This window comes from Pyrgilauda ruficollis, unplaced genomic scaffold (assembly GCF_017590135.1).
Source record: "Pyrgilauda ruficollis isolate IOZ18807 unplaced genomic scaffold, ASM1759013v1 scaffold24, whole genome shotgun sequence".
NCBI lineage: Eukaryota > Metazoa > Chordata > Aves > Passeriformes > Passeridae > Pyrgilauda > Pyrgilauda ruficollis.
In genome coordinates, this window is record NW_024523648.1 from 18,689,147 (window position 1) to 18,715,026 (window position 25,880).

The following is a 25,880-nucleotide window of genomic DNA, read 5'->3' on the forward strand; positions in this document are numbered from 1 at the left end:
GTAGACATTTTAAACAACTCATACAAAAGAGAATTTGTTTTAGTGATAAGAAAGCTAGGTATAATCTATTCATTTCTCAAGCAGACCTTTATGAATCACTTTAAAAGGACACTACAGCTGAAGACTGAAGAGCAATATTTATCAACATTAAATAAAACATTCGGTGAAATATGTATAAATATTTCTTTATATGAACATAACACAAAATTAAATAGTTCAGATACACAGACACCATTTAATATATTTCCACTGTTGTCAAAATCATCTGTAAACACCATCTCACACTGAATACAAAAGCAGCTTTAACATCAGTTCTGCGTTCACAACACTGATGCCCCTTTGTAAAATAAGATACTTGCTTTATTTTCAGCAAAATAAGAGTCTAAGCAATTAAAAAAAAAAAAAAAGTTTTGGTCAGCTCAAAGGAGAATACAAAATAATCTTTCAACATGTAACTAAATCAAATTTAAAACAACAGTTTAAAGTACAATCCTTTCCCCAGGGGACCTCTGACTTTTACAAATCATGTTTGGTGCAGACCACCTCACAAATACCAGGAAATACTGGTCATGTCTAAACTATAAATATTAAAGCCCTTTTAAAATTGTCTTTATCAAAAATTGCCATGTTACAAATTGGCAATATCACATTTTTCACACCACTGAATAACCTGGTGTCAAACGGATTTAGGTGCACTTCTCCTGATGATTTTTAAAACAGGTTGTGGAAAACACGTTTTAGTGAGCATCCTTCACATGCAAAAATAAAGCATTTCTTTGAAACAAATCATTTGCATCTGAAGATCACCTGGGCAGACAGTGCAAGCAGCGGGGCTCCACCAACTTTTGTCAGAAAATTCCAACTTGAACTTTCATCGGAAGCCGTAGTGATACTGCACACAGGATCTGAACTGGCTCTGAGAAAGGTGGTGCATCCCCACGGTGCAGCTCAGGACAAGGTGTTGCAGGAGCCATGTGTGCTTCGACAGCAGCACAGCCCCCCCAGCAGGACATGGGGCTGCTGCTGATGGTGGCACCTACCTGGCTCCTGAGCACTGGTACAGCAGCCCAGATCTGGGTTCTCATCATCCTATGCCCTGCCAAGACATCTTCACGCTCTTCCCTGAATGTGGCCTTCAATTCCTTTCCCCTTTGTATCTTTTAAAGAGGCATGATCACTTTGAGAAGAGATTCTGTGCTCAAGATTAAGGTTTTACTGTGCAAGTACCCAATTATAAAACTCTGTAAACTTACAGGCTATGTTTTGGTTTTCTTAGTTTGAAATGTGGACACCGTGTTTTGGTTCCAGAGATAAACTTGAATTTCAGGTGGCAAATAATGAGCTATATACTTATAACATGATTTTCGGACATTTAAAAAGTTTCAATCACATGTAATCATGATGGAGGGCCCTGTAAAACCTAGAACAATAGGTCACCTCTTTCCTGGTATGTGTGTATGTCAGAGGTGTGAATGTATGCTATGCATGCATACACACTCACACACACACATATAACACCAGATGCACACATAGATACTCAGAAATCAGGAATCACGGGTACAGTTAACAATATATCAGAAGAGAAGTAGACAGGAAGCTCTACCAGGACAACAAGAGGTAATTTTTCAACCTATACAGTGTGTCAAATAATTTAATAATCCTGTTTCACTAGCTTTGATACATCTGTATGTAACTTGAATTGAAAGTTGGATTCCTTGGAAAAAGAAGAGTTGGGCTAGCTAGATGTGCTTACCTGAGATCCCAGAGTTGATTATAATCAAAGAGCTGGGCAGATCAGTAATGGGTTTATAATTGCTATACAGCTTCTCACAAATTCGTAGGAAAACTTTATTAAATCTTTCACTCCTTAATAAAAATGTTGAAGTTTCTTAGTTTTTGCTGAATGTGGATTGACTTTTATATTAAACTGGATTTATTGAAAGGATAAATAAGCCTGGCAGCTGCTTTCATGTCTTGGTGTTTAAATCATAGAATCAGCACCCTGAAACCACCTTCCCTCCCCAGCCCATCCTGTCTCATCCCTTACTATCTTGCCCATCCTGCCCTGTCCCATGTCATCCTGTTCTGTCCTATCCCATCCCATCCTGTGCCATCCCATCACATCCCTGCCTTGTTATTTTTTAATTTGTTTAAAAAATACTATTCTATGAAGCCTCCCTAGGGATCCGCTTATGAAAAATGACAGACTGCCTTTGCTGATACTGCTGTTTGCGTCGCTTTCGCTTGTCACACTGGCACAGCAGCAGCATCTTGAAAGTGTTTCTGAATGTTTTGTTACACAGTGCATAGCACATGGGGTTCACTGTGCTATTAATGTAGCAAAGCCAATACCCCAGGTGCCAGAAAGTTTTGGGGATGCAGCTGCAAAAGGTGTTCACCAAAACCATGATGTTGTATGGGGTCCAGGTAATGATGAAGGCAAACAAAATGGCACTGAGTGTCTGTGCTGCTTTCTTTTCTTTGATAAGTGACATTCGTTTTCGTTTTGTGATCTGACTTCTGGTCTTCAAGGCAAACTTTTTTGCCAGGGTTGCTTCCTTAAAGGACAAGGGCAGGGCTGTCGATGTCTTGGTGACTGATGAGATGCCATCAGAAGCTGTGGTTGTCTCTTCTGATTCTGGTTCAATTGGAAGCTTAGTAAAGCTCTTTTGGAAATTTCCACCATCCTGAACACCTTTGGGAGGGTGCAATTTTTTAGGTTTCTTTTCCTTCGATTCTGTGTCGGATTTCTGCAGTTCATCCCCTGACTCATGCAAATCTTCTGAGGAGGGTAGTTTTGTGGAATTGAGGATAGCACTGTGACCAGGAAGCTTCAACACGATTGAATAGATGGCTCTGGTCTCTGCAGCAATGTCTTCTTCATCAGAGGAGGCTGAATTTTCAAGGGAGGCAGCAGCATCATTGTTGTTCCAGCTGTCACTGCTGCTATGCTCTTGGTCCCCCTGATCTGTGCTGGGTTCCCAGCTCTTCATTGTGAGCCAGAAGTGGCAGCGTCTGTATTTCTTTCGGGTGGAGCGTTTCATGTTCTGCCGCTGCAGCTCGTAGCTGCTGCAGCTCCGGGAGCTGCCTGTCTGGTGCACAAAGCGCGCTGCCTCTGCTTCGCTGCCCGAAGCCTGTAGCCCTGCCAGCTCTTTGGTGCGTTTCTCCGTCTCCTTGTAGATCCTCCAATACAAAATACTCATAATGGTGACCGGCAAATAAAAGGCAGCTATGGCAGTGCCAAAAGTGATGATAGGTTCAGATAGAAATTGGATGAAACATTCATCAGGAGGCACAGTCCTCTCCCCAACAAAATACTGCCAAAACAAGATGGCAGGGGCCCAAAGAACAAAAGAGACAATCCATGCTAAACCAATCATTACCCCAGCTCTTTTGGTTGTTCGTTTGGCTCTGTATGTCAGTGGCCTGGTGATGGAAAAATACCTGTCAAAACTTATCACAAGGAGGTTCATGACAGAGGCATTACTGGCGACATAGTCAATGGAGAGCCAAAGATCACAGGCCAAGCTTCCCAAAGCCCAGTGGTCCATGATGATGTATGTGGTATAAAGATTCATGGAAAGAACACCGATGATCAAATCTGCACAAGCAAGGCTCAACAAGAAGTAGTTGTTGACTGTTTTCAGTTGTTTGTTAACCTTAAATGCAACAATCACTAAGATGTTTCCTATGATGGTCACCAGTGCAAGGATCCCAGTGAGGAAAGCAATCAAAACTACTTGCCAGATAGTGTGTCCACCCAGAGGGTCTTTGCTTGTGGCATTTAGGGTCATGTTTGTTGATTCCACAGTGGAGAAAGGAAAACTCTCTGTGGTCTGAGGGAAATCATAGCTGCCAATGAGTGATGCTGCTTCATCAAGGAGTCCCGGTCCATGCGAATCTCGCTTCCAGAAGGAGCTCACATTTGGTAAAAGCAGCGAGGATGAACTGTTATTATGCATGATCATTGTGGCTCTCTGACATAGTCTGTAGCAGAGAAAAACCAAACAAAAATCAAGTGAACAGGTGAAGAAGTTAAATAATCGTCCTCTTGTACATAAAATCCCTTTAGCACTTTGAAAGATGTCTTTTGAAAAGCCAAGCTGCCTGTGATACCTTTCAAGCCAAACCTGTATGTGATATCCAGACTGTGATTAATCTGAACTCTTTATAGTGATCACATTGTGTTTCCTTATAAACATTCTATTACAGAGGAACCAAAATCCCAGTAGAATTTGAACGCACAGCAGTATTAAAATGCCCCTGAACTCTAACTCTGAATTAAAACACGCCCTGCAGGATCTGCCCTGAGCTCAAAATCTGAAAAATCCTGCAGCCTTCAAAAATTAAGTTCCAATCATATGAAGGCACAAATCTCCAAGTTCCAATCAACACTGGTCCTCAGTGCTATCCTGGCTCTAGCAAAACAGAGCCACAGCCTCTCTGCTGCCTCCAGCGATAGCTGATGACAAACAAAAATATTGTTCTGTGTTTCCTTAAACTATGGAGATACAAGCCAGCATAATTTCACTGTGTCTAACTACTCTAACCTGTAAGGCTGCAAAACTCTTCCCATTTTCATCTACCTTTCAGCTATCTGATAAAAGTAGTAAAAGTTCTCATTAGCACTTTTTGCACGTGCCACTATTCATTTTTTTCATGCATATTTTTATGCTTGGACTAAGGGTTTTGCACATCTAATGATTTCAAAATTTCTTCGGGGGCAACACATGGTAAAAGTTCCTTTGAAATTATGGTCTCTAGAGTCAGGGAAAAAACCTTTGACAGATGTATGTCAAAGAAATCACTAAACACTTTAGGAAAATAGCATAAAAAAGCATGAAAGGAATTAATAATTAAGCTTTAATCCTTTTCCTCAAGTACTAACATAAAATGAAAACATGCTCACACTAGGAACTTGCAATTCTCTTATTTCTTGGCTTCTCTAGTCAGCTGACTGGATCCTTAGTAATAAATGAATTATATCATAAAGAAGAAAAAATTCAAATGAAAAAGTCCATCATTGACTGTAAATGTTGAGCAAAATATGCTGTCAATGGTTGTTTGTTTTCTAAATGTGAGTCCTTCCAGAGTCAATATATAATGGCATGAGATAATAATGAGTATCACAATACACTGATTTTACATAAAAATATTTAACCAAAAGAGGAGGGTTTGGTTATGTTTTTTTAATTAATTTCTAAATTCTGCTTTCCCTTGAACTGTACTTGGTTTTGTTATGAAGACATAAGACAGTGTGGGATTTTAAATGGTACAGTTTCTTTGACATATGCAGTAAATAGATCAGCAATTCCTTTCTTTCACTCATTTGGATAACTAACACAAACCTCTCCCCTATTTCAATATCTAGTTTAAATGAGGTTTTATTAGGTTACAATGAAGATGCCATATTATTATCTAATTCAGTCCACTTTTAATGCATTCATCATTGTATAACTCAGAATATGAACAGACTAATAATGAATAAATATTGCTCTGGTAAATCACACAGTTAAATTTTAAGTCTTTTGCCTGATAGAATGATTGAAAACTCAGAGCAGCTCAACTTCTGAAAAAAAAAATGGTAAGACAGAACTGCTAGAAACCATCCTTCTTACAATGTTTTATTTAGGAAGCAGGCATTTTTTCCAGAGCTGTCAGACAGGATGAGGTCAAAACCAGAATAGTATGAGCAAGATCTCAAATAATGATATTTGCTAAATATATGCCAGAAATTATTAATGTTATAGGGTGCAGACCTTTCTTCACTCACACTGGGGACAGAGAGCAGAAGATTAAAGCCAGAAAGCATCCGCTCTGCAGCCATAAATTTCTAAAACCTCTGTAGGGCAACAGCCAATCCAGTCACGTACTGTTTGAGAACTCTGACAGGTACACTTAGATGGCAATGATATCATTATGCTGCTTTTTCATAAAAAAAAAGAGAAGCTAGTATCTTCTAACACACAAGAAAAGATCAGGAAGAACATATCAACAAAGGAGATGAAACTTCCACTAATATGGATAGAAAAAAATTAACTTAGAAGTGATGGCAAAAAATAACCATATTACTAAGAAATAGAAATAGTTAACAGATAGGTAATAGTTCCCATTTTCATTGTATAACACAACCATGAGCTAATCTGAGTGCTAGCCTTGGAAGTCCAAAACAAATACCATAAGAGATAAGAGATACAAATAATCTTGCAAAATCAATATGTAAATGCCACACTATCTATCAGTAAATCCATAAACCAATTGTGAATTATGTTTAACTGTAGACTTTGAAATGGACTTCCAATGGAAATGCAATGATAAATCCTTTCAGAAATGCTATGATTCAAAAGATTCGTGATGAGGAGTCCTGGGATCATCACAATCCAGCTGCAGTCTTTCAGGCAATGAAGAAGCGTTGGAACCAAACCTTTCTTTCTCAGATCAGTTCTTTCACGTCTGCACCTCAAAGTAGCTTCTCTAAATCATTGTTTCAGTGAAAACCTGAAAAGTCCTTAGCAGTCCAGTACCTGAGGAAAAGGAGAAACTGAGAACAACCCACCATCTGTCTCCTGCTGTCCAGTGCAATCCTGTGTCTTAATTCGTTTTTTTAAACTCTGCAGGGAATAGAGGGAACCCTAAACTCACACTGACTGCACTATTTGATAAAATGGAAGTGCCAGTGGGATGATTAGTACAGTCTTTTGTTATTCTGCCTCTTCTACAAGCTCCTGTAACTGAACCATTTAATTCAATTAAAAAATGTATAAACCATACGTTCATCTGCACATAAAAAAGAAAATGTCACTACCACTACCACCACCACTACAACATACCAGATCAGCACAACTGGATTTTCTTGCCTTTAGGAAACCAAGGCAAGCTACATTATCCATCATTTTCCAAAGCTGCCACGCAGTTTCTGCTTTCTGTATAAGTGCTGCAGGGAAAGAGTGTCCTGGGTTTGACAAGATGACAGCGGGATTCACAGTGCAGCCGCCAGCACCTGCCCAGCAAGCCAAGCTCTGACAGAATGATGTGTGACCAAGTGGGAAAGCAGCCACACATACTTCAGTAAAACAAACACTGCAGCACTGCCTGAGTGAGGCAAACATACCAAACTGTGAAATGATTATAGGTTTACATACCATGATAAGAATTTACAAATCATTGGTATGATACATTACATTACAATTTCAAGGCAGGGAGTAGCAAAGGAAACTTCTTTTAGCCTAAGAATATATAATTACTAAACTAAGATCACAGTAATGGTATTCCCTGTGGGTTTGAGTCTTTTTGTTCTTTTTGCTTTTTAATGAAAGGTGCAGGCCAGAGATCATCAGACACAGTGTACACTTCCCAGGATTATTCAGGAAAAGTGTAGGCCCAGTACAGGCTATGGCTATTTAGACTTTCATACACATCCATCCAGCACATCCCTGCTCTCTGCCCAGCCACAGAGAGTGAGATATTTGATATCCCTCTAAGACTGACTGGAAGGGTAGGAGAAAGCATCTACAAAAATGTTAAATGATTTCAATAAATGGGTATAACCCAGATTTAAAAGCCTGAAATTTTGACTAGTCTAATTTATTGCACATTGCTGTAAATAGAAAGCAAAGTAGAATAAACAGTAGTAACAGTTCTGTCACACATTTTCAGTGCATTTAATTTCTCTCTGCTTATTTCAGATTTAAATGCTTTTGTGAATACTCCACATTTTACCAAAATTTTTCTTTTCCTTAAACCCTCCTATTCAAGAAGTCTATTTTTCTTGCTGTCTTTAAAGGGTGCTAAGAAGCATTTTATGGAAGTGAGATGGCAATCTAAGGGCTTGGCTATCTGTGTGCTCAAAACTAGCAAGCCTTAACGGATGAAGAATTTCACATTGCATCTGTTTACACAGACAAGAAAATTGCTTACCTTATTTTTCCATTTTCTTCTGCACTGCTCTTATATACACATTAGCCTAAACAGCAGAGAGCTCCATGCACTGATTTATAAAACTCTTTTCAAACACAGAGAAAGGAAGCCTTCAGAATGCTTAATACAGTTACCTAAACCGGCACATATACTTTGTTCCAAAACTATTACTTGGTAAATATACATTTGAATTACAAGGTTTTCCTAATATTATTAGCAAGATTATATATAACAATTTTTCAAAACACACAGAGTTGTTTTTTTTCCCTCAAAATACAGTGTATTTTTTCAAAATACAGTAAAGAATTTTAAAAGCTTGTAGTAAAAGATGAAAGCATTCACAGTTCTATATTTATAGTAGCTCATACCAATTGAAGTTAGTGTAGCACAAAGTACAGGATTCCATATGAATGTTTATGTTGCAACAGGAAGCGTGGTGTAATTATCAGTGAACACGACCTCAGATTTACCATGACTAAATTACACTTATATTAAATACATTACACTCAATATATTTTAGCTTTGAAGAATGAGAATACAGAACCATAGAAATAAGCACACCAGAAAAAATCCTGGCCACTGTCTTGCACATTCACAATAAATAAAACCAGATTGTCATATACTTATGTATATATGTACATATACACATATCACGTACAAATGTATATTACACATAGTGTGACGAGTACATGTATATAGAGCTGCAGATGAAAGTATATGTGTATATACATACTTATGTCTATACACACACATATATCTGCAGCTATATATACACATAATTTTGTCACATTATTCCAAATATTGTTATAAGGGAAGACTATCTCTTTCACTAATTAGCTATCAGCTTGATACAGATAATGTTCAGTCAAACATATCCCAGTAACGCTTCAACCCAAACACTTCTATTTTGCATCCATAAATATATTTTGTTTTCTAAATTCACCCAAATTAAATGCCAGTGCTTTAAAATCACTTTTGTGATTAATGAATTACATTTGCTCATTATTTGCTTACTCTATTTGTGCTGCTAGTGTGAAGTTTAGCATGGGTAAATTAGGAAGTCATTTCTCTAACCATATGGATCCCTTTCATTACATTGAAGAGTGTGCAGAGAACCTAATGCATAGCACTGAGCTACCTGATCCATCTCCCCTGCAGCCCTGCAGTCAGAGGAAAGCAGCATCCCTCCTGGGGGGCAGAGGCAAGGGGATGTTACCTTAGGAGTTCCTGCTGGGACATCTAAGGACGGCAGACTGGGAGTACCTGAGTCTGTGTACCTGACACAGCCAGGAAATACACTCTGAAGCTGGACCATGGCAAGAGCCTCTTCTGTGCCTTGATTTGCCAGTTAGTTTTTGTTAAACATCTACCATTTCCTTTACTAGGACTGAGAGACTTATGTTCATATTGCCCAGCTGTACCTGCCACATCCTCTGGGGATGTGACTGCTTAAACTGTGCTTGCTTTTACAGAATTTGCTCTTCCAAACACCTTCCTTCTTGTAGTATGAACCCTTCACTGAGGGTTTTTATATGATGCTAGAAATACAACTTTGAATGTGTTTTCATGGTCAGTAACTTCAGTGGAAACATCTGCTTGTTTACATAACCTCAAAAATAAGAATAAATAATGTCTTGCCATTAGGACCAGAGAAGAAAAATCTCAGATTTTGTATCTGTGCAAAAATCCAGATATGCATTTCGGATCTCTTTCACTTAAGACTTCCATCAAAGATTTAATGTATTATACAACCTGTATAACTCTCTTGCATATTTTTTTTAACAAATATGCCATCTATAACAAACATACATCCTAGTCTGCATAGTTAGAGGATAGTGATTTTCACCAATTTACTGAATAAGTATTTCTCTAGTATTTATTCTTTATTTACTCCATGACTCAATACTCATTCACATAATGAATTTCAGTTTCAAAATAATCCTATCTTGAAATCCTCTAAAATAATTCCCAAAAGTTTCAGAAATGAGCTACTGATCCCACCTGTGACAGGCTTCAGGGCAATGCAGGTTTCTCACATGCAGTGGCAGCAGATTTGCCAAAGGAAAGCCACTTGTCCTTCTGGGACAAGTGCACTTCGTGGTAATTGTCCAAGCAATTCATACAGAACAAAGTGAAATATTCAAAAGCCTGAGCTTGGACATGTCTAATTTCAAATGCTTGAAAACCAGAGCAAATCAAGTCTTGCCTAATTAATATTACAGTAAATATTGACTATCAGTTCAGTTAAATCTATGAGGTACAAATTCTTTAAAGAGAGGAAATTATTTAAATTCTGGGCAGTTTCAGTGAGCTTTATTAGAATTACACCCCATCTATCTAATTGATATTGGAGGAAACAGATATGCAGCCCGAAGTTAGTAAGAATTACAAATACTGATAGTTTCACTCACTTTGAGTAAGCCACTGCAAACTGACTTTGCAGGTATCTGGGGACAGGAAAGTTTGGAAAAAGGGTTTATTACTATACTGAATAGAAATATGGTATTAGATTTAAATGAAAGAAGAGCACATGCCATTCAATTACCTCCTCTATTTGTGAGCAGTGCATATTTTTCCTTTGAATAAAATCTGTTCATCTTAAAGACTTCATTTCAATATTTTATAATGTATGCACTTTTTAACCCAGGATTTATTAAAATTTTGTTAATTAGTATAATGTTGGATCAGAGTTGTGATCTAGATTTTCAGCTCTTTTTATAAAAAACTGTCCATTGACTCCACAGATAATCCTCCATATGCAATATTTAAAGTCACATTAAAATGTTCACTATGTGAAATAAGTAATGGGAACTCTTAGACTTAATTATATAATTCTCCCAGATATTGTTAAATGCTAGAATACCTTGACTCAACATGGACAAATAGTGTCTAAAGAGGAAAAAAAATCAAGCCTTGTAAGTGATTTCTCCTATTTTACTGAAATGGCATCATCCTCTATAAAAAGAATAATGTTTGAGCATACAGATATTGAGAAACGCTTGTTATCAATTCTAGATAAAGCAAAAAAAAATTATATTTATAATCCTTCCCTACTTTTAATAATACTTGCATGCATTTAAATTCCATATTTAATGTCAATATTAGCCATTAAGAACCTTCGCAGTGAACAACAAATCTCACAGGCAGACCTCTTTACTATCTTAAATGGTACTGCTTTAAAATGAAGTAATCAACTGATTATGCCTTAAAAAGAAATAAACTTTTGCTTTTTCTGTTTGCTCACTACATAATACACCTCCTGAGAAAACCAGAACACCCTACAAACACTTTTCAAGTAATAAAGAATTCAGAGAGCCTGGAAACTGAGCTCTAAAGAAACTCACCTGACACCTGACACAATCTTTTCAATTTCATTTGTCTGCAAGAAGAAAATGAAATGACAAAATATCTGTCAAACCTTGAAACCAGAAAATAGAAAACATTTTTTTTTTCTGGAAATCTTTCTCATGGTGGGAAGAGAAATAGCCCAAACAATAACAACGAAAACAACAATGAAACTGTAAAAAAGCCCCCTCAAACCACAGATTTTCTGCTTTTCCAAACAATATGTTTTTTACTTTCAGAAACTAATTTCATTTTCTCTCAGCTTAGAGCTGCATCTCAGATATTTTGTAACAAAAAGTGCTGAAAGAAGATGAGCTCCATTCCATTGTTCATTGACTGAAAATTATAAAAATGTTTGTGTTTCCATCAAGGTCTGATAGAGCTATCCAAGTCTCTGGATACAATGTCACGTTTACCTGGTGTCAGGTCCTGTTATATGAAAGATCGCTAACATGCATCATTTAAATGTGTTAAACAACATGAATTTGAACTTCCCTGGAGTGTCAGATAATCTGAAGGTTTCTAAATTGAACTATTGACGACCACTGGGTTTTCTACTGTAACTATGGCATGCAAGTATTAAAAGAGCAGACTGTACTTTGGCTTTTGTTCATGATGGATAGTGCAGCAACTTAACATAAGATGCAGTAAAGTGACTTGAAAAATGCTAGGAAATTCTCTATTAAGGGAAATTTACTGCTATTGGCTTTGGTGATTGAAATATTACTGCTATCTACTGTGGCAAACCCAATACTCCCACACAGGACAGATGGTTTACTTAAAAAGTGAAAGAAAAAAAAAAAAATCACAACCCTGTTGAGAGGTTTCAGCTAGAGAAGAGAAATCACTAAGAAAAAGCTACTGGCCAATGAACTCTACATAGCTTTTTGGACCCAAACTATTTATAAGGAAAAGGAAATTTTATGAGAAACTTTGTGTTTCACTGTTATGATTTTAATATAAAACACTGCTTATTATTTTGTCTAAACAATGCCTTAAAGCATGCAATCATAATAATGTGTTAAAGCATTTTTTCTTGGTGCCAAGTTATCACAGTTGTCCAGAAAATAACATTTTCAGTGTATGTATTTATTTGTTTTGCAGAATGGAAGTTCTTATAACCTGAGATTTGGGGATATCTTTTTACACTGATAAGTTTATGAATTGTTCTAGTAATTTATTGGAATAGATTTATTGCTGGGGAGGCAAAGAGCTCTGTGTGCATCCTTTTTATGTATTATATTTTTTTAATACACTTGCAAACAAAATGCTATTTTATGGTTGAAATGGAATATTTTTTACCTCAGTGAAACACCTTGGTAAATAATCAAGAAAAAGGGAAGATACTTTTTGTTTCAACACGTCACTCAAAATATTTTAATAAATACTTTGTTTCTTTATTCACCAGTATGTTTAAAGTCAATTTTTCCACCTATTTAAAAGTGCAGTTTAGCACTCACTAGGTGGCACAATAGTTATTCAGAAGCAAAAGTCTGGACTTTGCAACAAAATCTTAACCAGTCTCTCATAAAGCCTTTGTCTTATACATAGAAATTACAAAGCAAAATATATCTATTCCTTGATAGGGACAGCAGATAAACTAAATGCATGTCATTCAAGTACTGGTCTCAATCAAACTAGGAGCCAAATTACAGAAAACTGTGTTCCCTGATGTAGTTTAATTTAAATTCTTTTTTTCTTCCCCGATGGAATAGACACATCTGCAAATCCTAGTGGAATTCTGTAGATTAATCAAAATTTCCCATTCCAAACTTCAACCCCCTTTATGCATGGTGCCAGGAATTTGTAAAGTCTCTGGGAAATCGATGGTGGCAGGCACTGTGGATTTTAATGCATGCAAGCAATTGTTCTTCAGTGAGATCCAGACAAGTAATCAAATAATGCTCCAATGCTATGCTCCTTTTTTAGGCTTTGTTTGCAGGGCTTGTGGGTTTATTTTGGTTGTTCCCTCTTTCGAGTTACAGAGCAAAGATGTGCCCAAGTGGGCATGTCACCAAATGGAGACATCTCCAATGAAAGCAGACTTGACAGATAGGGAGGAGGCACTGAGGGAAAAACCATTTTTAGCTATTCTACATAAATGCCTGTTGGTAGCCCTCACGACAGAGTCCTCTTCCTACTAAGATTTAATTAGGTTTGCTTGACTCTCTCGTTTTCTATGAATTTGAAATATATCCCTATAATTGGAGGTTTTGAACTAAAGTTTGCTAAAAACAGTGCTAGTATAGAGAATACACCTTCACAAGGCAGTGATTTTATTCTGTGTGCAAAATGGATCTGCTCCAGCAATTCACTGCAGTTACACCACAGAGTATTGATTTCTTTAAGACCCTCTTGTCTGATGGTTTTAGGAGGTTTGTAGTAAAAGAGGCATAAGGCTGAGGAGGGAAAATGAAGGACTCAAGGTTAAGAAAGTTAAATGTGGAAGTCAATGTATTCCTAATTCTGTCTCAGGACCTCTATTCACTACAGGAGGACTGATGTATGCAGTTCTTTAAAATAATACCACCTTACCTTGAAAGGGTAGTGCAAAGCTGAATTTAGTAAATTACAAGCATTCCTCAACTTTTGTATATGCAACTTTGTAAAATGAAGGATCTTGAACTATATCTTTGAAGGGTTTTGTCTACACAATTCTAAAATTTTAGGATCATTCCATCAACAAAAAAAGACCATTTTTAAATTCAGCGACTATATTTTAATCTATTACACTACAAGTTTTCTATTCACTATCTAGTTAACACTAGTCATGGTACTCTGCAGTCTTTCCTTGTTTCTGTTTCTGAGGATCTGGGCATTCTGTACATGGCAAATAGAAAGACATGGAGATATAATTACATTAGCTGTAAAGGTTGCTATCTAAGTAACAGGATTTTGCTTCTAAAATAAGAAGGTTGAGTGGACTCATGATTGTTTGCATTTTCTCTTTCAAGCCTACAAAGCCTGCATTTTTAAAACCCATTACAGTCTAGGATAAGCAACAAAAAACTTAAAACCAGGAGTTCTACAAAAATTAGAAGGAAAATATTTATCTTAGATTTGACAGGGTTGCTCAGATGGCAAATATAATACACTATTTTCAGAAAGGAAGTAGAAAGCTAGAAGAAAGAGAATCTGTACCTGGAAAAATATCTCCTGCTCTACAAGGTCAGAAGTATTTTAATGCTTGAACTAAGAGTAGGGATACATACTTTTCACAAAGTCCCACTGCCTCAAAAAAGAAGCAGTAATGCTGCATTATTTCCTTCCATTCATCTGAATCTTCCAGCTGCCCCACTTTTATGCTTTGATTTGCCAGGGAGCTGTACTTCTAGGCTGCTGTGGGTCTAGCTGACCAATTATTTTTTACAATCAGAAAAGAATTCTCTATTTGGTTGCTACTCAGGAGGGTATGTCTTTTGTTGTTCTTTTAATCTTTCTTGGCAGTCCTACAGGGATACATGTGGGTAAAAGCTCCTAGGACTGAGTAGTCTTAATTAGGTAAGTATCTGCAGCAATCCACGGACAGACTCCAGAGAAGATAAAATGGTTTTGGATTTCTACTGGTGGACAGATAAAAAGACAAATTTAAACCTCACTTGCTGCTATTGGTATCTTCTTGCCACATTTCTTGTAGGATTAAAGGTTTGCTATAGAAAAGCCAGTGCAGGCTTTGTCTTTTGCTCTCCTGCGTGACCTGAGTAACAGCTCTGAGAGGCATTTCAAAGTCCAAGTTTGCAGGACTTGTGAGCTGGATCCTTGTGTTCAGCAAGAAGCGTGTACTGCAGTGTCACTATGTTCTTGAAAAACTGTCCTGTGGGCCAGGGCATGTCCTTTGGAGAGAATGAGGTGTGGCTACGCTTTGCATCCAGGGCAGGGGAAGGGTACCAGGAGACGAGTGGAATGGTCAGCACAAACTGCACATGCATGTAAATGCTTGTGTGCTAAAAGATCCTGCATGAAATTTCACTGCACAAACAAAACCAGTCTAGATAAAGATAAAAGCGACACAAATTATAAAATACAATACAAAGATGTGTGATAGTGCAATGTTGTAACTCCTCATGGGAACCTGAAGTCAGCAGGTAAAGCAGTGGGGCCATGCAGGCAATCCTTCCTTTTGGGATAGCAATTCTTGTAACTGACAGTAGCAACAGAATCACTTGAAGGAAAAAGGCATTTCTGTCAGTTGGAGCAGAAATTCCCTGTCATCAGTTCTCCCCCTTCCTATGGTGCTCTCATGGCTAAGAGAAAGGTTATTACAAGCACACGTAGTCAGGAGAGGAGTCCAAGTATAATGGACTGAACAGGTTAAGAACACCTGGGGCTTGTGACCCTCTTCTACAGAAGAAAGCATCTTCAGCAATGAATTACTCAAGAGAAAGAATTGCTTGAAAATGGGTGGAAAAATGCCACTTTCCTAAGAACTGAAATTTTTTGTTTGTCATGGCAGAAATACAGATTCAAAGAGTAGGAAGAGAAGACCAAAGGTTCTGTTAACATCAGAATTTTATATCAGAACAAGACAAGTACATGGAGTTGTTTTGGCATATATTATAAACAAATCAATGTCTTATTTCTCCTATGTCTGACAACAAAAGTGCCAGTGATGATCTTAGTGAAGAGAAGGAAGAAGCCACACTGCTGCCCAGGCTTTCTGGAAACCCACGCTGTTTGTTAAATAAATACATAAATCCCTCACCCACTTACATCACTTCTACACCATTTCAGCTGAGACTTGGGATCTGATCGCAGATGCTTGGTATGGTAGCATGAAGAACAGAGCTAAAAAGAGAATCAGGTTTCCAAAGAGACCAGGCATTTTGGCAAAGCCAGTGAAGCTGTGAGCCAGAGCCAGGTGATGGCAGATAAACACGTGGACTTCTGAGTCAAGTCCTGCTTTCTGCCACCCCAGCTGCTGCAGACAAAGGAAATCCAAAATGCTTGCTCCTGAAGAAGTCATTGCACGGGACTTCTGTGATTCAGTATCATTTTATGAGAGAAAGGAGGGAGGGAGAACTGAATCTCAATAAAGTAGTTAGACATTAAAAGTGACAGATGGGAAAAAGAATGCATTTCCAGGTTTAACCTCACTTCAGTCAATGGTGTTAGCTGGGAGCCTCAACATCTCCTTCCTACCAGGGAGGCAGTGGTTGCTGGAGGAGGAGTAGGAGTTTATGGTATTTCAGCAAACCCATGGGCACAAGGAAAATGCACTGGATTTACCTGTGTCACCTGTGTACAGAGAGTATCTGGAAGGAAACAAGCTGGCTGCTCAAGTGGCTCCATGCTGAAATACCATAAAAGACCTGGAGTACACTTCCCAAACGGCTTCTTCATATTTTTTTCTTCTAAGTGATATTCATATTTTAGTGAGAACTAAAGGCAAGGGATATAGCAATATCACGAGGAAAGCGAACATGTTAATATTGTGTTAACATTTGGAAAACCTTGATCTCAAGGAGGTCAAACACTTGCAATGTAGTACTGGTAGCACTACATGGGCAACTTTGAGCAGTGTAGGAATGTACCTGAGTTGCTACATTTATGCACATCATCAATACAGCACACAGCAGGATTTTCTAGATTTTATGCTGTACTGTGGATTTATCATCAAAATCGTGCAGGATTTCCCTGACATTCTCAATACTGCATGCAAAATTTTCTAAATTTTCTAACTACATAATTAATGAAAATTAAAGCATCGGTATACTTATCCATCAATGAAAAGTACCTGTTCACTTTGAACAGGCATTTAGCATCCAGTGTGTCCAGTTTTTTTCAAAAATCCAAACATCCTGCCTCAGCAAATGTGGCCCAATTTCAGAGATTAAGATTATCTGCATTTCTGCTGAAGTTACTGATAAATTATAAATTAATAAAGGAATTGAAATATTTTGAAAGAAATAATATTAAATTAACTACTGATACTTCAGAATATTAATTGCTGCCAGAATACTGATAAGACTTTCAAAAGGCAAAAAGTATCTATGAGGGACTGTGTTGAATCATAGTGGCTTGGATATGTATTAATGTTTGCCGGAGCTTTTGAAATTGAGACTAACACTTAAATCTCACTGTAGCCTCTTTTGACCTGAGCTTGCTTTTCCAAATGTCTCTGTGTCCCCATCAATCCCTTTCACTAATCCTTGCTGCTGCTTCACAATTTTTCCAGCTGAAAATGTATCCATGCAGGCAGTATCCTCCAAGCTCTACATTATTAGTGAATACAAATAAGCTGTGACTCTTTAGGATTCATGTAAACCTATCAATATTCCCATGCTGGCTGTGCTTTCAACTGTAAGAGAAACACTCCACACCAACAGCTGCAGCATATTAAAAATCAAAAATGAGGGTATTGATGGCACTTGCACATTTCTGCCCTTTCTTCTGTCCTCTATCACTCATTTACTCGCAGGAGGAAATCACTTTTCCTGCCAAGGTAGAGGTAAAATGTATCAGACAAGGGCAAAAAAAAAAAAAAAAAAAAAAAAAAAAAAAAAAAATCATTAGCTCACCAGAAGAAACAATTTCTGAGATACAAAGTGTCAGCAGAAATGAGTTTGTACTGTTGCATTCCTGTGACCGTCTTCAAAAAGGCATAATATACTACCTATTTTTTGCTACTAGAAGTAATTTTCAAATGATAGTACCTAGATGAATCAATGTTTTACTAGAGTCTCTCTACTTATCAATACTTGTTTTCTCTTTCACAAAAATGAAGAAAAGCTTTTCTGAGAAGCTGAAAAAAAATGTGTGCTTTACTTGCAAAAATCGGAGAGTTTGGAAATAATAAACGCTGGTGTAATTGGAAATATCATCCCTAATTCCAATGCGGCAAGATTTCACACTGAGTTTATTTCAACACACTCTGTTTGCAATTTAAACTTGTCTATTTGAGTAATTTAAGCACATTTGCAAAAATTCTAATTTCTCTCAGTTTGGGAAGGAAGGAAGGAAGGAAGGAAGGAAGGAAGGAAGGAAGGGAAAGAAAGAAAACCAGTATAAATCAAGTCTTAAAACTACTTAGGACTAAAAAATTTGGCCATTAGAGGAAGGTGAAGTGGAGCCATGAATATGCAGATTTGCTGGCATGGGCAATGAGAAGATCATCTGGAAATGGGGGGCCCAAGTAGAAATGGAAGAAAAAAGAGAAATATTTGCATCAGAAAAGGGAAATGGAAGACATTTACAGCTCCAGACATATTACAGTCTCTAGTACAGGAGAGTTTTAGGGAAGGATGGGGATGTGGTTTACAGGGAGCTCGTGGTCAGAGGCAGCACACAAAATCTCTAGAGCTATCGCCTCATTTGCAAGCCCTTGTTATCCCAAGGAGACGAAAGGCTGGGATTTTACCCTGTGTGTGCCAAAAAAAACCCCAGGTATGGGAAGCCAGTGCAGCAGGGTCTCAGTTTTGTAACCTGAGTGCCTGGTTCCCAAGTGCTAACTTCAGGGTGGTCTCCACTGGCTGCAGTTTTCCAGGTGCACTGCTGGGTTGGGATCCTGCGCAGGAAATATCACAATGTAACCTCCCACTGACTGCCCCCACAACACAGCAGGTCAGAGTTCACTTGAGACTGCCAGTATTTGCTAGGTTTTTCATTTATTCATTGAAACTTCTGTCCAGCAATCATCCAATCAGAAGAACAAGAGATCAAATCTGTGAACCTGACTAAATAAATTGCAGATGATTACACTTACAGTGCCTTCCTCTGGCCTAGTCAAAGGCAGGGAGCGCCAGTCATAACCTAAACACATGAGTGGAGAGAAAAACAACATTGCTAACAAAATATTTGGGGATAAGTGACACACAGGAACATTGGGCAGGAGTTTGGAACGCCTCATTTAGTAACTGCTCAGGAAGACTTTCACATTACTATATATATACACACATACATATATATATACACATAAAATTCATTTTTCTGGCTGCATCAAGTACTTTTTCTTTCCACAGCCTGATACACATCAATATAACCTAACTCATAACTGTTTTTCAAAAACTCTACACCAGTATTAAGTCGGGATGTCTTTTTGCAAAACCAGGAAGTTATAAAAGAGTAATTTCTCTCTTAGAAGGTTACTTCAAGGCAGATTTTTCCACTAAATAATTTCACTGCAATGTATACTTGAACTGATAGAAGTGAAATAAGTGAAATGCAAGCAAATTCAGACACCTTAATTCTCCAAGAGCTGTATATTAAAAGTGGATGGCGATGAGGTTTTACTTTCTTTAGGAAGATACTTTTTTTTTTCTTCTAGCATGTAAAGAATTTTCCAAGCAACCAACATTTTTGTCTCCTTGGTGTTGTAAAAACCATAATCATAAATCAATATTTTCCAGTAAAAAAACCCATTCAAACATCTTCCCCTGTATACACTTAAGCACAGAGTCCTTGTGTGTGAATAATCACATGGTTAGAGAAGTCAACAGGTTACACTCAGCTCCATTCTCAAAAGGAGACACTGGTATGCCATTCTGTAAATCACTTTAATCCCTTATTTTTATAAATGGGTATAAAATCCATTTATTTACCTAATCACTATGTCCAAGTCCCAACTGAATTATTCTGCAAGACATATTCATGCCTTTGGAAGAAAAGTCCTTAAAGCTAATAGGAAAAACTAATAGCTATTTAATTTGACCTTTTCCTTAAAGCCAGGTAAATATCAAACCCCAGTTTGCATGTCTAAATGGAATTTGATTTGAGAAACCCAAGTGGAATAATGATACTTTTCCCAGGTCTTGCTATTGCACTATTAGAACAGCCACTCTATAGGACCCTGATATGGTTATGTTTGTGGGTCCTAGGATGAGGGAAGAGATGAGAATTTTGACTCCATGCTTCAGAAGGTTGATTTATTATATTTTGATATTATATTATATTAAAATGCTATACTAAAACTATACAAAAAAGAATAGAGAGAAAAGATCCATCAGAAGGCTGGAAAGGAAGGCAAAGGAATGATAACAAAAGCTCGTGACTCTCAGAGTCCGAGCCAGCTGGCTGTGATTGGCCATTAATTAGAAACAACCAACATGGACCAATCACAGATGCAGCTGTTGCACTCCACAGCAGCAGATAATTATTGTTTTTCTTTTCCTTGGAGGCTTCTCAGCTTCTCAGGAGAAAAAATCCTGGCAAAGGTATTTTTCAGAAAATATCATAGCGACACCCTGACTCTGCTCCCCTTGCCCATCTTCAGGAGTGGAGATAGATAATGCAACTAAACCTAGAGGGGAAATTCAGATCATTCAGCGTTGCAGAAGATTGCCATAAACTGGATTAATAAAGCTGCACTTTTAAAATTGGACTTTGCAGGTTTCCCTCTGTGTATTTGTCTCCTGCTAACCAAGAAAGCCTGAAACTTAACCTCCAAGGGGGTTGCATGGGACACTTGCCCTGGTTCTGGGAGCAGCCTGTTCCATGAGCTCAAAAGCTTCTCTGAGTGACCTTTCTGTCCTTACAAGGCTTCTGTTAGTCCACTCATGCTTCTCACTTCCAGGCTGTTGTGCACTATCATGCCCTTAATAGACTTTGATGTAGCCTTTAAAATAAAAAACAGACCTGATTTCTTTTTCATTATTTTGTTCTTCTGTTTGCCATAAGATCTTCACCTGAACCTGTTCTAAATATACCCAAATGTCAGAGTTTCTTTATATGTGCTAATATGACTTTTCTAAAAATTTTTATTGACCTCTTATTTTTCATTCAGTACACTTCCATCCATGCAAAATGGGAATAAAGCCCTACTGTTATTTATGATGTATTCTAATAACTCACAGAGGCAAATAAGTTCAGAAAGTATAAAACAGTGAATAAGGATTATTTTTCTAGTATTTGTTTTCTAAAAAACCTGGATGATAGTAAATGATGGACAGCATTTATGCTTTCACTCAAAATGCTCTCAGCGGGAAGAAGCAATTTTCAAATATGTATGTCTGTAAAGAAGTCTTTGTTTCCCTACAAGTTTAGACCTGCAGCTTATAGAATGGATTCTAAAAAATTAATTACTAAACTGAATTAAAATTGCATAAAACATATAAAGTACCAAAATGGTTTGCTGTATTTTCCACATTTTTACTACGCAGAAGGAAAATTATCTGTATATTTTCTACATGCTTGGGTGATATTTGACATTATAAATAAGCCAAGATCTGAGAGAATGTGGGATATACACAACAAACAACTTTTTTGCTTTCACGCTAAAATAACTGGTAGCATATATCCACTAGATTTTTTTTGCTGTCAGAGAATGATGAGGACAATTAGTTTTGTAGCAATTCACCACTGGAAAAACAGAGATGGCTTAATTCTGAACTATGTGTCATAGTTGTGTATTAAATGGGTGACACTTGAGTGTGGGAAACCACCTGGACCACTGGGAAACCTTTAGCTCCTCAGTGCTGCGCAGGTCAGCCCTACAAAAACCTCCTCTGCTGGCCTGCATTCTTCATGGATGCCTGTTCTTAAATCTGTTAAATCTACTACGGATTTAATGTGCCTAAGTCTACTTACTTTATCAGGAGAGAGCATGTTACCTGTAGAGACCACACACCTAGTCGTGACTGATAAGCCTGAAAAATAAAGCAACCTAAATATAAAGCCATGCAATTTTAAAACAAAACAAAAACTAATCTGATTCACATGTTGTTTTTATGCAGGTGCCTTTAAGATTCCAAGGAAATAAATTCTGCTGAAACTATTTTCTACAACTGACATTCATCTGAGTGTTATATAAAATGTTGCAAATTTATTATATAAAGCTTCCAACAGTAAAGTGTAACATATTGGTTATTTCTCTGACTGAATGAACACTCTATCCCCCACAACCAAAGGTAAAAAAAACCATGATGAACCCCATCCATAACCTAGCATATTTCCACCAGCCTGTGGCATAACTGATCCTAATCTCATTCAACAGATATTTTTTTTTTTTTTTGGATTGTGTGTGGTAGGTTTTTGCTGCTATTATTTTGGGGCTTTACTCCTTTAATCTCCTGTAGTTCATTAAGGACTAGAGAAGCATACTACAAGGAAAACATAATTGTTAAGCAAAGAATTGAAAAAGCTAATTCTTCTTGCTGAGGACCCAACTTTGACCATTTACCAGCCCTGACAACAATATGGTCTGTGGATCACTTTGCCCTTTCATCATCAACTTCTGTGAATGTCCAGCCAGCACTAACATGTTAAGGAGGTGTTCCTCTGTGCCACATCCTCTCCAGACAATGTGATGGCACTTTCCTTAAAACAGCAAATGGGAGATCTCCTGAACCAAACACAGCTGCTTCTTACACAAACACTGCACAAATCCTTGATCTCCTTAGCCATTGCATGGTTGACCAGATATACTAATTCTATACAGAGAATTCAACAAATCACATCAAATCAATAACTGCTTTCTCAAATTCTGTGAAAACCTCTCACAATTTTAGTAGTTTATCTGAAAGGTATTTGTTGTATCGTGCTTTTTGTTTTATCAGTAGGTCTATGGTTTGATTGGTGATTTAGTGTTTTTCCTTGGTGCTGTTTTTTCTTTTGTCTCCACCCTTTTCCCAGAGATGTCGTCAGCTAGTTTCTAGTTTCTATTTCTCCAAACTTTACCCATTTCCTAAAACTGTTTTTCTTCCTTGGAAGTTTATTGGTTCACTACTGGTATTCCCCGCCTAGGTTTTTACTCCCAACTCTCCTGATTTGTTGGAAGTTGGGTCTGCCCCTGCCTTTGCCCTGAGATATAAGTCTTTGTTGGCCCCCTAACTGGGGCCCAGGAAGAAAGAGGGGAAGAAACACCATCAAATAAAGCTTCCCTGGGACCCCTGTGCGCTGCCTGTGTTTTATACTGCGCCAAAACAACTGACAACTGGGATTCAATGGAGCTCCAGGGGGAAAAACTGCCATCCCCTACTCTCAATATCAGCTAGCCGGGGAAGAGAAGCGGCAGTATTGGTCCTACATCTCTAATGCAATTGATGTCTCCAATGAAATAAATGCCTTGAACTTACAGGAAGTCCAGCTGCTTCCAGATCTCAGCATGGAAAATATTTTTGTCTCTGACTGCGCATTACCTATTTCTACTGAAGCTTTTGAAATCTACAATCTAATTTAAATATAATTTTGTGATTGATGGCAGAGCTTCAAAATAGTGCTCTATGAACTATGGAAAAATACTGGCTCCATTTTAAGATAATTGTAATTTTCTTAGCTCAGTGAAACTAAATTTGGTTTCTAGGTATTCCTGAGGCCATAATTAATGCATGTCTTCAGGCAAAGGGAGGGTGAAGTGCACCTGGACTTCTAAAACTATAGTTTGAGAAACAGCTTTCCAAGTGCAGAGTTTTTCCTGGCATTCTTAATGAAACTGCAAAAAAACTATATGGACTTACCAGTGTAAAGATGGTAAAAACCCCTTTGACTTTGAACAGAGAAACCTTTAAAAATACTAATTCAATAGAATGTTTGGAGCAACTTAGGACAAGCCATGAATAAAATTGGGCATGTGAAAATTCATTTGTTCTCAGAAGAAATGTTCCTTTTTCTTCATTATTTTTTCTTGGAATGAAAAGGCAATAGCTCAAACTCAGGCAGGTTTGGGGCTTTTTTCTATTTTATTTTATTTGAAACCCAAGCAGGCTTTTGTATCAACAATGTAGTAAAACTATTTTAGTGTGAAAAGACTTTACTTTCATAATGTCGTTATGTGTTTTAAAAATTTAAATGTTAAAAATATCAGTAGTTAATGAATCATTAGTCTACATAATGCATTTACACACTTTTACATCCAAAAGATGCAAACAGAATTGCTAGATTCCAGAGAAAGTCTTCTGTTTCCTGAGTAATGTATTTAGCAGAGGAAATTTCCTTACCTGAAGCTTTCTGGCTAGCTCTCTTTGTAAGGCTATAAATGTGAAGTTATCTTTTCCTCTGGTAAGGTGCCAGCACGATCTTATTAGAAATTGTTCAAAGTAGAGTTTTTCTACATCTCTTTTTTTAAAAGGCTTTTATCAAGCATCAGATTTCGTTTCCATGAAGCACCACAGCAGTACTGACCCAAAAGGCCCATAGAAGATTCAGGAGAACAAACTGAGTGTGTTTCCCTTGGTCCTCTAAATGGTATCCATGCCCAAAGTGAAAAATTGATACAATAGCACTCATTTTTGATCCACCTGAAAAATCAGAAAAACTGTCACCAAAGGAACTAAAGCATCAATGCTCCAAAGATGTGACAGAAATCTCTGTCTTGTTGCACAGAAGTAAACCATCAGAGACAACATGGGAACACTGTGCAGTGGCAGAATCAGACATAAGGTTATGCTAATTACACTGGTATGCTTTTAGAAACCATTAACATGTGGTATATGGCATTCAAGTATTGTCCCATAACTGTATCTCATACTCGTATCATTCTCATTTGGATCATAATTAAAACCAAAACTTTCAAACTTCAGCAAACTAGATGGAGCTGAGGGAGGTTTTTCCGAAGTCCCAGGGTTTTGGAGGATCATTTCATCAACTTCTAAGGAAAAAGAAGTTAAGTGGTAATTTTAGGGCTAAACTCCCAAAATCCCCCAACAAGGGGATTCTGCCACACAGCCTTTTGAGAAGGGAGTGCTCCCATCTGACATGGTTAGCACTGATGAGAGTCAGGTTAACCATTTAGTTTAGTAGTCAAAACTTTTTTCTCATTCTTACAGCGACTATATGACTTTGAAACTAAATTTCTCACGATATAATTTCCAATGGTGCTAGCAAAGCTTTTCACCCTAAGCTATTGACTTGTGTGTATGGAAAGTCCAGAAGATTAAAGATGGTTCAAGGTGAACATCAAAATGCAGACTCATGTAAACTTTATGATCTTGGCTTTTAACTGCTTTGTCCTCAGTTGCTCTATTCAAGTAGAAAAAAACCCCAGTTGTATTTAATTGTCAAGACTATAGCTAATTATTCACAAAACCACTGAGTCTATATAATTAATTTTTCATTTCCTCAGCTTTCAAAGAATTTGTCTTGAATTATCTCTAAACATCTCAAACTACTCTGTCCAAGAAAACATAAAATACAGCTTCACATGCATTGAAAATCTTATAACTGTATAGAATCCAGCACAGTTATAACAAGTACCATAGCAGAAGTCATGGATCATGTTTTTCAATAAAGCAAAGCATTAGATGGCTAACCTTTTAAAGTAAGTTAATGCTGCAAATATTGCAGCAGGGATTTTTTTTTTTTTTTTTTGACAGAACACATTTCCTATCAAGGGCAATTGCTCAGGTCCTTGAATTACTGGCTCATCTGTACTTGGCAACCTTGCCAGCTCTGTACCTCATGGTGTTAGAGCTCTGCTTTACATCCAGGAGGAAACCTTTTCCTCAGAGTGACATATTCCTGCTACCCCACTACTGCAAGGCAGCCCTGCACTGGTATCTGGCCAAACATTATCTTTCACTTTTCCAGTCTGGCAGCATCCATGTACCAAACAGATCACTACTTTGATTTTTGCCAGGGATCAATATATTGTGCATTTTTGCATTTATACAAACACATACAGTCTAGCTTACTGAAATTAAGAGGTTTTAGAAAATTAAAAGTACATCATAATGGGAGGGAAGAGAGGA

At 37.5% G+C, this 25,880-nt stretch overlaps 1 protein-coding gene across 1 annotated transcript in view; it reads right to left on the reverse strand.

The window, feature by feature from the left end:
• Positions 1–1,996: 1,996 nt before the first annotated feature.
• The window catches only part of CHRM3 (cholinergic receptor muscarinic 3), a 121,981-nt gene continuing 98,097 nt past the window's right edge, over positions 1,997–25,880 (reverse strand). Inside the window, exon 2 of the mRNA XM_041469906.1 lies at positions 1,997–3,987. Within this exon, the coding sequence (XP_041325840.1) occupies positions 2,166–3,968 (1,803 nt within the window). The 5' untranslated portion in view covers positions 3,969–3,987 and the 3' untranslated portion in view covers positions 1,997–2,165. The remainder of the gene's footprint in view (positions 3,988–25,880) is intronic.